We start from the raw sequence: 16,926 nt of genomic DNA, 5'->3' as shown, positions 1-16,926 counted from the left end.
CGAAGCGATGATGTCATCCGAATTTTGATTAACTATGATGAAAAAAGATATCTCAGCCAGTTTGTATAAGAAATGTTTGATTTTTTGCGGTAATATTTTACTAGATTTGCTCCACAATATGAACCTATTGCTTTAGATCTCCTAGATATTAAAGGCCATTCTGGTCTCCTTTGGCGTTCCATTTCGGTATTTGCCAATAGTGCTCGCCTCATCTGAATGATCCAACAGGCACATAAATATGTTCGGTCGCTTTACGAGGTTGAAAAAAAAAAAAAAAAATTGAAAAAGATGGTGATTATTATAGTAGAAATAAAGGCAAAACTCTGGACAGGTACCTCACTGTAATTGTAAGCATTTTTTGTAGCTAAAATAGAGATAAAAGTACACCGGAGCCTCCTGAAATACGTTCTTTTCTAACACCTACACCAGTGTGGCCAGTGTGTCCAGTGTAACAGTCTTTCATCACATTCGAACCTCCCCACAACAGCCGCCTTGGGGACAGACGAAAGTGGTCATTGTGGAGAGGAGGTAGGGGTGTAATATGACACTTGCTTCTTTTTGGGGGTGCAACATTTTTATTTTTAAAAAATGCTCATTGTGGCGTGCAGTACGGATGAAGTTTCGTTACCTTTTAAAATAAAAAGTGGCTGAGAGATGAAGATGAAGCTTTCTTCGTATTCGCTTTTAAGATTTGTTTACTTCACATTCCTTAGTGGTGCACCCTCCCCTAAGAAAAATTCTGGATCCTCCCCTGAGTGGGGTTATGTAAACAGCGTTCGTCAGTCGTTGATTAACTGCCTGTTGTCGAGGGGTTAATTTGGCAGCTGGGACGCTCTTATAGTGGCCGTTGGCCCGTTGCCGTCGTGGAGAGGTGGCCGTTGTAGGGAGATTAAAATAAAAATGAATGTCTGGACCGTCCGCCGGAACAGAAAAAGGAGCCGTTGTACCTTGCAGAGAGGTGAACGATAGGGGAGGTCCAAGTCTCAAATTGCAACGTTAGGGGGGATTCCCCACTGATTCTGCAACCCCAAGGTACAAGCCACCCATCCTGAAATGTAACAAGCTTCGCTCCTAATACTCAGCGGTATGTACCAACTCGCGTCACGGTTTCACCAATCACCTGCACCTGGGCGCGTGACATAACTTTCATGTCATCTGATTCATTGCTGTTCGTGTTTAGTTAATAATGGAATTTCTTGCTGAAGAAAACATTAATCCAGCTTTCATAAGGGTCAACTACAGCCTGCGAGGATGGTTATTTCGCCGGGCAATTGAAATTAGACAAGAGCTCGCTCGCGTGAGTAATAATTCTAATAATCATGACATTTTGGCTTTTTACACTTTGAATAACAAAGCATTATTGGTGGGAAAAGCGGTAGTTTCATTCCTGGACTTGAGAAGTCAGACTTTTTTCCTTTATACAGCAGTTGCAACAACAGTGCTCAATATATTTGTTTCACATATCGAATTATTCTTGTATTTTGATTGGTTCTTACTTTGTATGATCAATGGTCAATTCACTCTATGAGACGCGCCTGTAGGGAATCATGGTAGTTGTATTCATCAAAACAAATATCCAGTCCAAGATGATGAATACCACTACCACGATTCCTTGCAGGTGCATACCATAGAGGGAATATGGCATTGGATGACAGACATTATATTAAACAAGTAGACTCCACATTGCTGTGCATCTGTTCAGTAACTGATCATAGAAGATGTCAGAATGTGGTAAGAACATCGTGAAACTCTCGGCTATCGCCTCATGTACCACTTTTTTCTTTTTACTACATGTTGATATCATCTGTGATCAATTACTGGGAAGACACACAGTAAAATGGAATCTATTGTTAAACTTGGGTTTATTGCAAGCACTTAAACCTGTGATGGTGTATAAAGTACCACCTCACCACTAGCCATATTTCTATGATGCTAGGGATGAAGTATCCATCTGTGGGAAACATCAGCTGTCTGATAGGGGTCATTCATCTGCCTGAGACAGATAAATAATTTCTAGGTACAGGACAGCCCAAAAATAATGTAGTCGTGCAAGAAGGGTAGTATCTGAAATGAACACCCTGAAAACGAACACCCGAAGACTGAACACCCCTACAAAAACGAAGACCCCCTACGAAAACGAAGACCCCCTATGAAAACGAAGACCCCCTATGAAAACGAAGACCCTTTTAATTTTTTGTAGGAAACGAAATAATTTCAATATAACTCTTCTCGGCCAGAATAAGTTATTCACTGATTCATCAATTTGATGAATCAGTTAATATCTTTCAATTGCACAAAGTCTTGCTTGCACAAAAAAAGTCTTGTAGTTAGTATATTATATCAAGAATAACAACAGTTCATCTAGAAATAGACATTAACAAGGATTCAAGATCTATCAACTGGAATATCAATCAAATACTAACACAAATGTAACGGTTCCTCTTCACAACAAGTTCAATCGAAATAAAGAAAATGAAACAAGTACAAATGAGCAAATACCAAAGACCAACTGACATAGCATGAAATATTGTAATACTTAAAATGGAATAATAATTTATTATTGTTATTTTGACATTTGTAAAGCTTCATTTCATGTCGATGTCTGTTGTGCATCAAGTTTGAAAGGCACGGTGGCATTTCAAAGTTACAGTAGTGTACAACTTTCGATTGGAGTAACATGACTGGGTTTCGGTTATGTCACGTTCGCTGTTGGGTGGAGGTAAGCATCAAATAATGCATGCAAATGATGACATTGAACTTAATGGTGTTTAATACACAGGAAAATGAACCTTAGATTGACTTAAGAGGATTGATCAAAAAAGAAAAAAGTCGTGATAGAAGTAACACATTAAACGTGGTGGTGGCTTCATTGGCGCAAATCATTTTGAGTGACATTTCCTGCAGTCAAATATTCCACACAAACCTTTGAGCTGCTGCTGTCAAATTTATACACACGTGGGTTCTAAGTAGCTGGGCGTGTGCAGCCAAAAAATGGCCAAAAAGCTTCCTTTTTTTTTATGGGAAGGCAACCCTCCAGTGAATTGATTGACTCTGGATTACCAGAATTTCGATGGGAGGAGCTCTGGGAAAAGGAAGAGATCGGAAGAGGCAGCTTTGGAGTCGTTTTCACCGCCAAAAGTCGTGGGGAAGTTGTTGTTAAAAATTGAAAGATATTAACTGATTCATCTATTCTGGCCGAGAAGAGTTATATTGAAATTATTTTGTTTCCTATAAAATCGTTTTCTACAAAATTATTTCGCTTCCTGCAAAAAAATAAAAAAGTCTTCGTTTTCGTAGGGGGTCTTCATTTTCATAGGGGGTCTTCATTTTCATAGGGGCTCTTTGTTTTCGTAGGGGTCTTCGGTCTTCGGGTGTTCGTTTTTGGGGTCTTTGTTTTCGATACTACCAGGCAAGAAGTGACACAGGAACTTCTTGCACCGCAAGAACACGCAAGAAGTAAAAATGTCATGTTTTTGAGGTTTATATGCAAGAACATTCAAAAGACAAGAAGTTGAAAGTCTAACCACAAGAAGCTCCAAGAAGTTGAAAATCTAACCACAAGAAGCTGCAAGAACTTATGAATCTAATACCACAAGCTGCAAGAAGTTGCTGCAATGTTATCCATAAGATAAGTCACTGCAGTGGGAAGAGATATATTTCGAACAGCTGAGACCAGATCTGGATTTATGTTTGCTTATACTGTGAAAATAATATCGTACGCACTCGCTTATTACATACTTGCATGTTCATGGCAACTATGAAAAAAAAGGCTTTCGATCACTTGAACAGTCTGCTGTTTAGACAAATAATGTGGTCAAATTCATCTTAGGCTGATTTGTTCGTCACCACATCTTCATATTTATACTTACATGATTTGTATTAATAATTTATCCATCTGCGTGGGGAAAATCATCTTAATGGATAAATCATCTCCTAATATAATTTCGGCATGAAATGATTTTGTCTCTGGTAAAAATTTGGCCACTGTGTCTTTGACAGTCATAGATTTGATTAATCCCTTTGGCTGCCATTACATTGTTTGTTTAATAAGACCTCTAATGTTGTTTTACGAAACCTCCACTGTTCTCTTTTTATTAGGGAGAGGCCAAGCCATTTTCTGAAGTTTTAGAACACATTGGAAATCCCCAAGGAATGGGACAGCCACCAATCACATTTTTTCGACAGGTGACCTATATAGCCTTGTCTTTCAATGGATTGACTGTTTAATTCATTTTAATCTGATCTGACTTGAAAAATAACCAAACAACTAGTGGCTGATTACTTGATAGTTTTCTTTGTTTATTTCACTGACTGAGAAAATTACTTCTTTGTAATTGGCTGAGGGTAGGCCAATTTATTGTTAATGCTTAATTTGCATTGCAGTGCAAATTAACGCGCACGTTTTTGCAATTTTCTCAGTCATATAATAAATGAGTAATTGCATGAAAGCTCAAGCAATTAAGGATTTACACTTCTCATGATATTGGAAAATTCTTTCAAATTGCACTCGCCTTAAGGCTCGTGCAATTTTGAGAGAACTTGCAAATATCACTTGTAATGTAATTCTTAATTGCACTCCTATTCATACAATTACCTAACAAATTGATAAATTAATCAATTGGTTGCTTGGTTATTTGATTGATCTGATAAGTGATCAATCATCAAATCAAAATGCAGTTACAAGACTACACTTTCCCTGTTTAATGAGTGATAGGGTAGTTTGAGGGAGTTATCACTTTATCGGTGGTTACAATCAAAACAACTCAAGTGTTCCATGTCATACAGGTCCTGGGACTTCTCTTGTGTCCTGACTTTCTAGATGATCCAAGTTTTCCTCAGGATGCCAAAAACCGAGCCAAACGGATCCTAAATGGCATCCCAGGACACACTATAAGTAAAGTATCATCAAGGATTTCCTTTTCCACTATTTCATAGACATATTACGCAATAGTATCCTTCACCAGTTACCACTTGCGGTCTCCCTTTGCCATGTGTCATAAATTGAAACTTTCTATCAAGACAAGTTCTCATAATTTATGCTCATATATTTGGTTTGCTGCAAGCTTTCCTAACACCCATTTGTCTGGCAAAAATATGTTTGAAACAGCAGAATACATTGCAAACGCCCAACCATGAGGATTGTAAAATCCCTTAGTGAACTTTACAAGCTAGCACTGGTACAAGCACTTTTGCCCAACCAATGGGACTGCAGAATGTGTCAGGCATTTTTCTTTTTGAGATGTAAATGAAGCTTATAAATGCAAGCCTCTTAACTATTTAAGCCTAACTGGTTCTAGTTCACTGCATTTAACTCCCGCCTCTGTATGAAGCTGCTACAAGTAGATTCAAGTGCTTCTGCTGGGTGATATGCTAGTTCCAGGTGTCTTCCCAGCTTTTAGGCAGGTTGCCACAACAATGTGTCAATACCCAGTTGTGCTCCTGAGGGTAGAGAGGCACTATGACAGTAGTGTTTTCCCCCAAAAGCAACACAGTGACCAGGCCAGGGCTTAAAGCCAGACAGCTTGATCCAGAGTGAAGGGGCACTAATCATTAGGCCACAGCACATTTCAGAAATCGAACTTATTATGTAACATACACTTGCCGAGTTTTTTTCTCTTTGATAAATGCCTTATCCAGGGCTGGTAATTGCTCTTTTGATCAAAGATTTAATCCAGAGCTCAAGCATTTACCTTTGTGTATATTATTACTATTTCTTTTCTTCCTTTGCAGGTAGTTACACTGCAGCAGAGGGTATCAACGTTGTGCATCAGGATATTGCTCATTTCATTTCCCAACGGGATGGTTATCCAGCAGCTTCTGATAACATAGTTGTCACAAGTGGAGGGGCTGAAGGGATTGAAGTAAGCAGAAATTGCACTGTTCATTAGGCAGCTGAAACTTTTAAGGGAGGTCTCTGTATGGGGTCTCACTGATGAGGATGTTTGTTACCTCTAGAGATTAGAAATCATGTTTTTGGTACAACTTAGGGGCTGTTCTGTTTCAGTTTTTCAAATTCACTACATATTATGGTACCTCTTAAAGTGTACCTTTTCAAAGTATGCTTGCCCAGGATGTGGCTCTTAATGTGGCCAGCGTGATCAATGAAAAAGTTTTGAATCAGTACTTTTTAAGGGTACAAACTAACTTGGGCCACACCCTAAGAACTAGAAGTGGCTTCCAGTAATTTTTAGACACTTAACAAAATTCACGAGGGGCATGCCCATCAAATGGCCTTTAATAGCAGGTAGGGAAATTGGTGTAAGTTACCATTTGAGTACAGCCGGTGTCAGGTTTCAGAAAATACTGAAAATATATAATTTGATGTCATCTTTTCAGGTTATGATGGGAATCGTTCAAACAGGAACCAATGAAGGCAGGGGCCGTGCTGGAGTCATGCTTCCTGTCCCTGGATACAGCTTGTACCAAGCAAGGCTCTTACAACACAACTCTTATCAGGTCATAAGACAGGCTTGATTTCTGCCCCTCCCTGGGTCTCCGTTCCTCCACATTTTTTGTGCCTTGGAAGGAAATACACACAGCTAAGTTTTTTGTAAATTATATTCATTTTCTATCCTACACATATCTGTAGATCCATTACCGTCTTGATGAAGACAGTGACTGGTCTTTGAACGTAACTGAACTCAAAAGAGCGTTGGAGGAGGCCAGGTCGTATTGCGTACCGAGAGGCCTGGTGCTGATTAATCCGGGCAACCCAACAGGTTGGTTCAGTTCAGTGGGGTTATATCACCCGCTCAATGGTGCAGAATGTGCGTGTCAATCCACCGCCCATTTTTGTCAAAGAATGCCGTCAAATTCCCTTCCGCCTTTAAGCTTTTTAAGTAAAGAAAACTCCTTTCTCAAAGAACACGCGAAAAGGATATTCTCCGTTTCACAGTTTTAAGGCATTTTTGTACGTGCTTTACGCGGTATTCACTAATAAATACGAAAACAATTTTGGGTGTCTGGGGTGAAGACAAAAATAAAACCTTTCAGTCTTCCCCATTGGGAGGTGAAGATTTCAGCTATTATGCCTTTGAATATTTCCAGGTCAGGTTCTGACGCACGACAACATCCGAGAAGTCATCAAGTTTTGCGCTCGAGAGAAACTGGTACTGTTCGCTGATGAGGTTTATCAAGAAAATGTCTACGCTGATGGAGTCCAGTTTCACTCGTGTAAGAAAGTCCTGAGGGACATGGGAGCAGAGTACAGAGACTTCCAGCTTATGTCGCTTCATTCTAGTGCAAAAGGATACACTGGCGAGTAAGGCGGCAGATATTTGTAGTTATTAAATCCTCAACCTTGGATAATGCATTTCAAACTTTCTGATTTGTTAACTGAATCTCCGTTATCTACCAGTACCTGAGTGTGACCTTATTTGGAAATGAATCCAGGACGTGTCACTTAGGTCAAACGTTTTTTCCTCAGAAGGGAAAATTTCATGAAAGACTTTTGACTTAGCCTGCTTTTATTTTACAATATGTACAAAGTCGATACAAAGATTTATTGGGAATTGAAGTGATCAGCGTAAGTCTTGCAATATAATTGCCGTCAGCAACAACAACAACAAAAAGATATTTATATTACTACTTTATACTATTTACGGACCTGAGAGCTATTCAAGCTTTCACTCTGTTGTTGTCATACAATGTTGTTTTTTTGTAGATGTGGTCTTAGAGGAGGATACATTGAGCTTGTAGGACTGAGTGATCAAGTCAAGTCTCGAATCAAAATGTACCTTAGTGCAAGAAATTGCACTTCCACAATAGGACAGGTACGAAAACAAAGCTCAAATTACACGGGTGATTGCAAACTCTTGCGGAAACGAAAAGTGGAGCGCCACAGAGAATGTTATAACGTGCTGTGACGTTTCTTCTGTCTATGTGCTAAGGAGATTTCTAGGTAAAAATCTATGTACACGTTTACGTGCCCTGTCCCAATCTCAGTTGAGCCCTGTTTTATTGTGGGATGTTGGATAATGTTACTGGGCAGCACGACGTGCTGTTCTTCTGGTTGTATTCGCGCTATTTGAGAAGTGGAAACAATACGAATACTTAGCTGAATACTTTCAAAAACTAGCGTTTCTTCCACGACTTTATGGGGTATAACTTATTGCTTACCTGATCTATGTTTATTTTGTTCAGAATTCTTTAAACGTTTGCATTTCAGTGCTTGTTGTTTTTAGCGGGAAGGAGGGTAAGGGCGGTATTTGCTACTATCGCTGACTGTTTTTTTTCTTGGGGGTGGGGGTGGGGATGGGGTGGGGGTAGTGGGCTGGATGAGAAGGAGATTTCAAGCCAGGTATCACAGGAGTCTTGTTTCTTTCTTTTTTCCTTCCTGCCTTTCTAACTTTTTTCATATTCCTCTCTTCTTTCATTCCTTTTCTCTATCTCTTTTATTTTTCCTCTCTCCTCTTTCTCTATTTCTTTGTTTCTTCGTTCTTTCAGTCATGCCGTCTCCTTCATTCTTAGGTAATAATGGGACTCGTTTGCAACCCTCCCAGTCCAGGAGAGGAATCTTACGAACGTTTTTCAAAGGTGAGCTCTTGGATACTGAAAATGTTTTACTTTACAACCTGAACACCAAAAATATATGTCACTGTTATTAAATCACATCAAGCAAACTGGCTATTGTCCATTTAACAAATGGTAAACGCCATAGCGTGCACTATTGAGTTATGGATGCACGCGGGAGGTTGCTAAGCACGAGAGAAGAGTAAGAGTCGCACTCGGCTATCGCCTCGTGCGACTCTAGCTTCTTGAGTGCTTAGCAAACCTCCCGCGTGCATCCATAACTCAATAGTGCACGCTATGGCGTTTACGATTTGTTTTATAACATAACATTGAGACATTGGAACAACAGAAGTCCTTTTATTGAGCTACATCACAAAAAAAATGTTCGTGTAGTCGAGAAAGCAAGCGCGCGAAAATTCATTCATGACAACCGACTGCACACCAGTAACTCGATAAAGTTTCATCTTCAGACAACTGTGAAGACAGTTTCGCATTTCTGGCAGAAGAACGTCGGCCATTACTTTGGAAACAATGTCTGTCAAAAGATTTGCTTTGTAAACACGTCAGCAGCGTACACTCATGGGCAAATAGTAGACGCTAAATTAACCAATCAGAGCGCGCGCTTTGCTTTAGTTATGTTATAATCCTTGTTGTTCTCGGTTATGAAGCTGGACAACCAGGAACAGTCTGTAAAAGCACTGTATAGTTTTGACTGTTGTGGCCATGGCAATGAAAGGAGTAGTCCATTGGACTCCTGTCTAAAGTTGTTTCTTATTAAAGAGGCGATTGAACAAATTAGAGACAGTGCTTTAAGCTGAATTCCTTCTATTTATATATAATGATGCCTTTTCCCATTTGTTGCTTTGCAACATAGAAAATGGTTTGAACCCAGGATCGAAACTCACTAGGAAAGATCAATCACTGTTACAAACGTTACACGACTCCTACAACGAATGCCATTACGGCTAAACTGACCAATCCGTTTTAACGGACCTGGGGCTTATAACACTATTGACTGACAAACACTATTCACTTGACTCTGAAGATGGCTTCAGATAAAGTTGTCGCAGCGTCAGTCATCACCAACAGGAGTTTTTTCAGAACTACCGTCAACTCAGAGGATAACTCTAGACGAACCATCTGTTTGTTTTACAGGAGAGAAGGACCATACAAGATTCCTACAAGAAGAGAGCAAAGTTAACGACGGAAGTTCTTAACTCAATGGAAGGTGTCAAGTGCAATGAAGTGCAAGGGGCAATGTACGCGTTTCCGAGGATAACATTACCACAAAGAGCCATAGAAGAAGCAAAGGTACCAATCCCTCCACCCATGACTCTGTCGCGAATGAAAACGTCTTCTAAGTGCTTCCAATGAGACCGTAACGAGTGTTAGTTTACAGTCCCAGAATAATTTTTAGGCGTAAATTAGAGTTTCCTTTGCTGCCTAGAAATTTCCTCAGCTGGGAGATACCAACTTCATCAAGAGTAAACGGCTTCCCTTGAGAACAGAAGGTTGGCCGTCAAACCGTCTGACCCACAGCATCAAACCTTTTTCATATTTTCATGCATCTTTTTAATCAAATACTGGCCTGTTAATCTAATTGCTTCCACGTTTTTTTCGGCCAGTCTAACATCTCACCACTGATGCCATTGTTTTCCTTTAAGGTCCAGGGTATACCGCCAGACGAGTTCTACTGTTGGCAGGTGTTGGAGAAAACTGGAAGCTACATGATTCCGGGTTGCGCCTTCGACATGAATGGTAGCGGTAACCACTACTACTTCCGGTAAGATTATAAAAAAGAAATTGTATGTTTGATCTAATCGAACTTTTTGAAGACGCCATTCCAAACAGCTATCGGTTCGTCGTGTAAGTATGTATGACTTAGGGTACAAGAACTGTTTAGTGTAGCGTTCCATAGTGTCATATTTATTTCTTGCAATCCTATACTATGCTTCAAAGACTACACGAATTCTCGATAACGCTGGAGATCGCGCACAATATCAATGAAAAATTAAAGTTCCTCGAATATAACGTCAAACATTGAACTTGGAAGTTCAGTTACACTACTTTCGACTTAAACTTGGCTAAACTGCATCTGTTTTGCAAGGAAAATTACGTACTAGTCATTCTTTCTTTCTTTCTTTCTTCCTTTCTTTCGTTCTTTCATCGATTTATTTACTCATTCATTCTTTCAATCGTTCATACACTCACAAACTCACTTGCAAACTCACTCACTCATTCACTCACTCACTCACTCACTCACTCACTCACTCACTCACTCACTCACTCACTTACTTACTTGTTATTTTTGCAGGATAACCATTATTCTACCGGAAAACAAGTTCATCCCTATGTTAGAACGGTTAAAAACCTTTCACCAGGATTTTATGACGAAGTACAAGGACACATAACATGTGACTATCGTGTGGCACGAAATTTTTGCGGGAGTTTAATTTGTGGATCGGCGAATTTATTTTGTATATTGCGAGAACTACGTCTTTCGATTGTGATAAGCTGGTTTTTATTGATGAGTATTAATTTTCGCGATTTTCAGGTAGTCGCGTTTAATTTAAATTACAACATTTTGATTATTTATTACACTACATGGAATCAACAAGTGAAACAACATGCAGAGATGTGAAACACAGTAATCAATGTCATTCTCTTACAACCACATCTCACTCAAGTATGACTGATAGCACCTTTAGACGAGCCTTTTCTGTTAAACTTTAAGCAGCTACCTCTTAAGTGCATCAAGGGCAACTTCATTGTTTTATTTCCGAATGTTTTGTTTCTAATTTCAAAGTTATGTCTCTGAAAGAAAGAGGTGACATGGAAATAAATGGCATTAACAAGAATCTACCCGTGATGCTAGTGCGTATAATTTCGCAGAAGGGGTAAATCCTTGAGTAGGAAATTTTTGCGGGAGGTTTTTTGTTGGGGCAACCTTTTTTGCGGATCGTGGAAAAACGCTAAAGATCACAAAAATTACAACGCGCAACAATTTCGTGTCAAACGATAGACTATACTGTATGTCAATCGTGTCTTTAAAGTGTAACTCGCTACCATTCCAATATTTGTAGATCTTATAGACTTTTCAGGAACTTGCTCTTATTGAGCAGTCTCGGCCCGGGGGGGGGAGGGGTACTCCCAGAAAAATTGGGTGGGGGTGTGCGGCCCGCTGCCCAAAACCCTTACCCTATTTATGACCAAAATCTGGGATTTTCCCTACCCTATTTATGACCTGGCGAAAAATTTGATACCCTATTTATGACCGTTGCGGCTGGCACAGTTGCCCTAAACATAATTTATGTAGGGCTATTGTTGATGGTCTTGTCGATTATGATGAAAAAGTAGCTTCTTCTAAAAACCATACCCAATAGGCCATTTTGCTAATGCAAATATTTCCTAGTTCCGTTCCCTTGTGTGAGGGGCAAGAAGTGATCACTCAGCAAAAACTGGCCTCATTAATTCATTAAATAGATCAAATTTTGGCCCCACAAGGGACTGGAGCTAACCTTAGCAAAATGGTGTAATCAAGCGCGGACTAGAGTATGGCCAAAATCGATTCCCTATTTATGAACCAAACGTCTGAAAACCATACACTTTGGGGTCGCACACACCTATATAGCCCATATAAGGTAGTAACCCCACCCCCCGGGAGTCTCGGAGGCAAACCAATAAAATGCTTTTAACTGTTTTAGACTGTAGCGTTGTTTATGGACGTTTTTGTGGAATCACGGAAGCGGGTAAGGTGTACGTAGCTGATGCTTCTCGGCTATTTTTTCCTAGGGTGTTATTTTAATTAATTTCAAGGATCTTTAATCATTGGTAACAATTTATCTTTAGAGGAAAAAAATTCCATGCACATGTCACAGAAATAACAAGTTTGTAGCGACCTCTAAATCAAACGGCAGTTTGTGTGGCATACGAAACAAGAACACAGTCTAGTTTTACTCTTGAATACCAATATGGATGTCATGCCAAAATGCTGTACCCTCCACTCGGTTTCAAACGGACTTAATATAAGGTGTAGCTCTGTAAATCTTAGGTAGGGGTGTGCCATTTGGGCACTGAAACCCTTACCCTATACCAGACCATAATCAGCTTGATTTTGCAACCCTATTCTATACTTGGCACTAAAACCCCCTACCCTATCCCAGACTAGCTGTTTTTCTTGCAGAAACATTATCACTACTGTAGTCCAACATACACTAACTAAACCAACATCATTTTTGAGTTTCAGTTTCTATTATAGAACCCCCTAGTACAGAACCCTGCTGTAGACTAAATTATTTATGCACTAGCCACTTTTGCGTTAAATTATACCCTATTCCAAACCAAAACTGTATGATTTCTATACCCCATCCCAAACTAAACTGCCTGAAAACCATACCTTTCACAGCGGCATATACCCATATATGTTATGTGTCGGAGTACCGACCCCGGGCTCTAAACCCCCTTCCACATTTTTTATTTTTTCACTTTTGTGAAAAGTGGAATCTTGACTTGCTGATTACAATTCGATTTTAAATAATAGGGTCACTGGATTCGTTTTTGAGTTGCTATGGAAACCATTTGCGTCGCGAAAATGACCATAAATTATTTACCGAGGATATCGATTAGGCATTTCTTGATATCATTAGTATGGGTCGTATGGCATCAACTGAAAAAGATTACTGGCACAAAAAGTTGATTCCTCAAAGACTAAGTGCTAAGAACGGCTGATTTCTTTCGATAGGTTGTGTTCCAGTAAAGTTGTACCAACTGCACATCTGGTTTGTTACCACTCGTGAAGATTTCTTAACTTAGTAACAAAAAATAAGTCAGAATTCAGAAGTGCACATTTACCGGAGGAAACGAACGTAATATTCAAGACTTGAGACCGAGCCAAGTCAAGACGAAGTCGCCTGGCAGATCACAGATTCCTCAGACAGTAAGGAGGGGCGTATTTACAAAGAGGCAGACGAAAGGCAAAGCTCTAATTTGATGATTTCTCGAGGTTGTATAAAACAAAAGCTGATAAAGAACAATGATTATATCAACACATTTAGAGATTGCACAAATCGCAACGTGGTAACCGCCCTTGAAAACCCTGAGAGTCACGTTGGGAATCAACTTCCAGCCAGTTCAGCTTTTCTGAGTGTAAAGGCAGTTAAAATTTATTTCGTTAGCAGAGGAGTCTTTGACCGGCCATTTTAAGCTTCTCGTTCGTTTGTATGCTAAACACGGTGGGGGTGGGACTATTACCAAAACAATTCTCTATAAGATAACACGACAAACAATGTGCAAAGCGAACTAGGCAAAAGACACCATATTAAAAGAAACCTTGCACGACCTCTGAACAAAAGATATCAATGGCCTAGAAAAAAAAACTGCCGACTCCCATCCTCAAGCTCTTTGAGGGTCTAACACAGGGTTGGCGGGATGGGGAATGAACCCTTTTTCGTTGCCGGGATGCGGGATGGAAGAAAATTTGAAGGCGGGATACGAGATTTAGAGGGGTCGGCGGAAGGCGGGAAGTTGGTTATTTTCATGGCGGGATGCGGGAATTATTAATTTTTTTCGTGCGGGCAACGGGATGTGAGTTGCGAACTCCAGTGTTTTACACACTTACCGGCAAAGAGCCGGTAGACCTATTATAGCGGAGCTCGGCGGCTAGAAGGGCCGCCAAGCGGAGCACCATACCCATATAGGAAAGAAAAGGTGACCAGTGAATTGATTTTCTCATGGTAATCATAAAATTACAATTTCCTCGATTGTGATTGGTTAAAAAACTCCTATTTTCCACTAATTCACTTGCCAAGTTGTTATTGAACAGTTTGTAATCGGACAATTTAATGAGCCAATCACATTCAAAGTTGTAGTTTAATTTCAGAGAGACAAACAATTTACGCCTCCGTTGTCAGTCTTCTAATACAAATTTTCCCTTTCTTTCATAACTTGGCTATTGTTCTTTTCTCGGAAATTGTGATTTTTGTGATTAATTGGTAATAAAACTTCATGTCGTCCAATTCAGTCTGTAATCATACTCGTGATAAACAAATCGGACATCCCGCTGCGCGGTCGTCCGGTTTTGTTATCACTCGTATGATTACAGACCGAAGTCCTATTACCATTACTTATCATGGTTGGCGGTATTGCTCGTGGGCGCGTACGCACGACGACGACGACGGCGACAGCGACGAAGATGGAGCTAACGCTAACCCAGGATTAAAAGTTAACCGAAGTATAAATTTATCTGCTTATATTATGTTTTGCTTGAGATTATTAAAACTCAAAACAGAAGGCTAAACAGAAGGCCAAACAATATAAACAGAAAACCTCACCGCAAAGTTACAAAATTCAAATCAAAATTCTTGCTTATCCTGGGTTAGCTTAATTCGGGCTTTGAACACCCTGACCCAGGAGCTCCGCTTTTAGGCTTGGCTAAATCTTGAATATTGGCAAGGTGTTGCAGCCTCAGCCTCCTCAAATCATTCAGCCAATAGCCCAAAAACAAGTGTAACATTAAATTCCGTGAAAGCACCTTTCTTGTCTCAATGGACATCACTAGTCTATACACAAACATACCACAAGAGGAGGGTATTACCAATGTGTGCGAAGCATACAAAGAATTTTCACAACAGAAACCCACGTGCGTTCCTGCCAGGTATCAAGGAGTATCTGATCCCACAAGAAAACTCCTTCCAGTTCAGTGGAAACGACTATCTTCAATAGAACAGGAAATGTGACCAATGGAACAGCCATGGGCACGAAAGTGGCTGTTGAGCCTTTCCTAACATATTCATGGCCAAAATAGAAAAAAAAAAATACTCAGGCAACATTTCTCTGCACAAACCGCACGAACGAAACCAGCGTTGCATCCTAAGAGGGTCCTGAAAGGGGAATAAACATCATTTTACAGCCTATTGTTTTTCACACAAATTCCATTCCCAGTTGTTTGTGACTTGCGGTCCAAGTGACTCAACTTTTATTTTGCCAGTGTAAAGGAAAGGGAAACTGTCCCAGTTTTCAATTTACTCCTTCAACCCCCTCCTATAATCAACAGCAAATGAGGGAGAAACTACTTACATTTATGCCACAACCCGTCACGAAACAATTTGTAATCTCGTGAGTCACTGATGGCATCCATCGCATGCACTGCATGCACAAACCAACCCATTACTGTTCACATTACCTGATTACATTCACTTCTTTTTGTTCGTTATTGAAAATTATCTTAAGAAGGCAGTTCACAGCTTCTCCGAAAACGCTTTTTTCACCAGATTCCCAGTCGCGTGACTTGATCTCAAAATGATCCACAAAGCCGTGATCTTTACAGAACTGATCCAGTGCTACCTCGCTCTCAAATATCTTTTTAGGTCCAATCCATTGCAGCGGTTCCTGACCTGGCTCAGTTACATTGTCTGTGATTAGAACGCATGGAATCGATGGCGAGTAATTTCTAACTTCCTGTCTCCATTTTTTAGTTCCCTCCAGCGAAGATGGCACGCAAGTTCCCCAGAAAACCAACGCTCCGTCGCAAAATTTATAGTAAGGCCTTGTCGTGCTAGCAAAGCGTTCATGTTCGGCGAATTCCCAGAATTGTAGCCTCGTCAAGACAGGCTCCTCAGTTTCTCTTCTTTGCCATTTTATTGTCTTGAAGTGACAATCCACACCAATTACCGGATGCTTACATCACTTAACGTCAGGCTGAACTTGTCGATAATCATCAATAAACACGCCTTTGGTTCGGAACCCGCCAGTATACCCTCCAACACAAACTATTTTCACCAGACAATTGTTCTCGCTTCTTTCTCCTTCCGGGACGACGTTTGTTTTAAATGTCTTCATCTCCACCTCCCTTCCTAGATTCCTTAAACATTTCTCATCGACTTTCTCTGGCAATTCGTACTTTGTGGCCATCGAGGAAAGAATCTGTTGAAGATAATCAGCACACTAAAAGCAAGAAAAAAGATGTCGGCACTTCTAGCTACTTTTTCCGGCTTCAGTGTCAAGAGCTTGCAGTCTGGGTTATCTCCCCGGCTTAGCAGAACAACGAAAAAATTTTAACCATGTTTAGTCTTCGATTCAATCAACCGCCTGAAAATAAATGAATGCCGTCCGGGCTCTAGTCTTTTGACTGAAAAAGAGGCTTTTTTGCAATCACAAAATGAACTCCATTTTGTTTAGCTTGAAGTTTACTTTGGATAGTTGTGCTTGTTTCAGTGTGTGACCATATCACAGCGTGAGAGGGTCAGCGATGAACGAGTCACACAATCCCCTAGGCAGTATCATCGACGCTCATCAACAAATCAACGCAAATTCAGAAATAGATTAATGACTATAAATTTACCTAAACGCAGTGGTCAAGGCAGCTGCAAAAGTCTGTTGAAATACGTTAGCTTGGGAAGGGTCGCTGTCTCATCAGGG

At 40.2% G+C, this 16,926-nt stretch overlaps 1 protein-coding gene and 1 pseudogene across 1 annotated transcript; one reads left to right on the top strand and one right to left on the bottom strand.

The window, feature by feature from the left end:
- Positions 1-1,116: 1,116 nt before the first annotated feature.
- Positions 1,117-12,214, top strand: LOC149106152 (alanine aminotransferase 2-like). Its single transcript, XM_089298242.1, has 12 exons — positions 1,117-1,297; positions 4,099-4,185; positions 4,786-4,894; positions 5,731-5,861; positions 6,337-6,456; positions 6,590-6,719; positions 7,048-7,261; positions 7,664-7,772; positions 8,470-8,535; positions 9,667-9,822; positions 10,176-10,294; positions 10,826-12,214. The coding sequence occupies exons 1-12, from the start codon at positions 1,187-1,189 to the stop codon at positions 10,920-10,922; spliced, it is 1,449 nt and encodes a 482-aa protein (XP_089154368.1). The 5' UTR covers positions 1,117-1,186; the 3' UTR covers positions 10,923-12,214.
- A 2,146-nt stretch (positions 12,215-14,360) lies between these two features.
- LOC149106151 (ras-related protein Rab-38-like) lies at positions 14,361-16,746 on the bottom strand (annotated as a pseudogene).
- Positions 16,747-16,926: the final 180 nt, after the last annotated feature.

The sequence above is a fragment of the Orbicella faveolata genome, unplaced genomic scaffold, assembly GCF_042242905.1.
Source record: "Orbicella faveolata isolate gen_17 unplaced genomic scaffold, um_ofav_v1 contig_3, whole genome shotgun sequence".
In the NCBI taxonomy this organism is placed as follows: Eukaryota; Metazoa; Cnidaria; class Anthozoa; order Scleractinia; family Merulinidae; genus Orbicella; species Orbicella faveolata.
The sequence above is the reverse complement of the archived record's forward strand: the minus strand, read 5'-3'. Positions and strand labels throughout refer to the sequence as shown.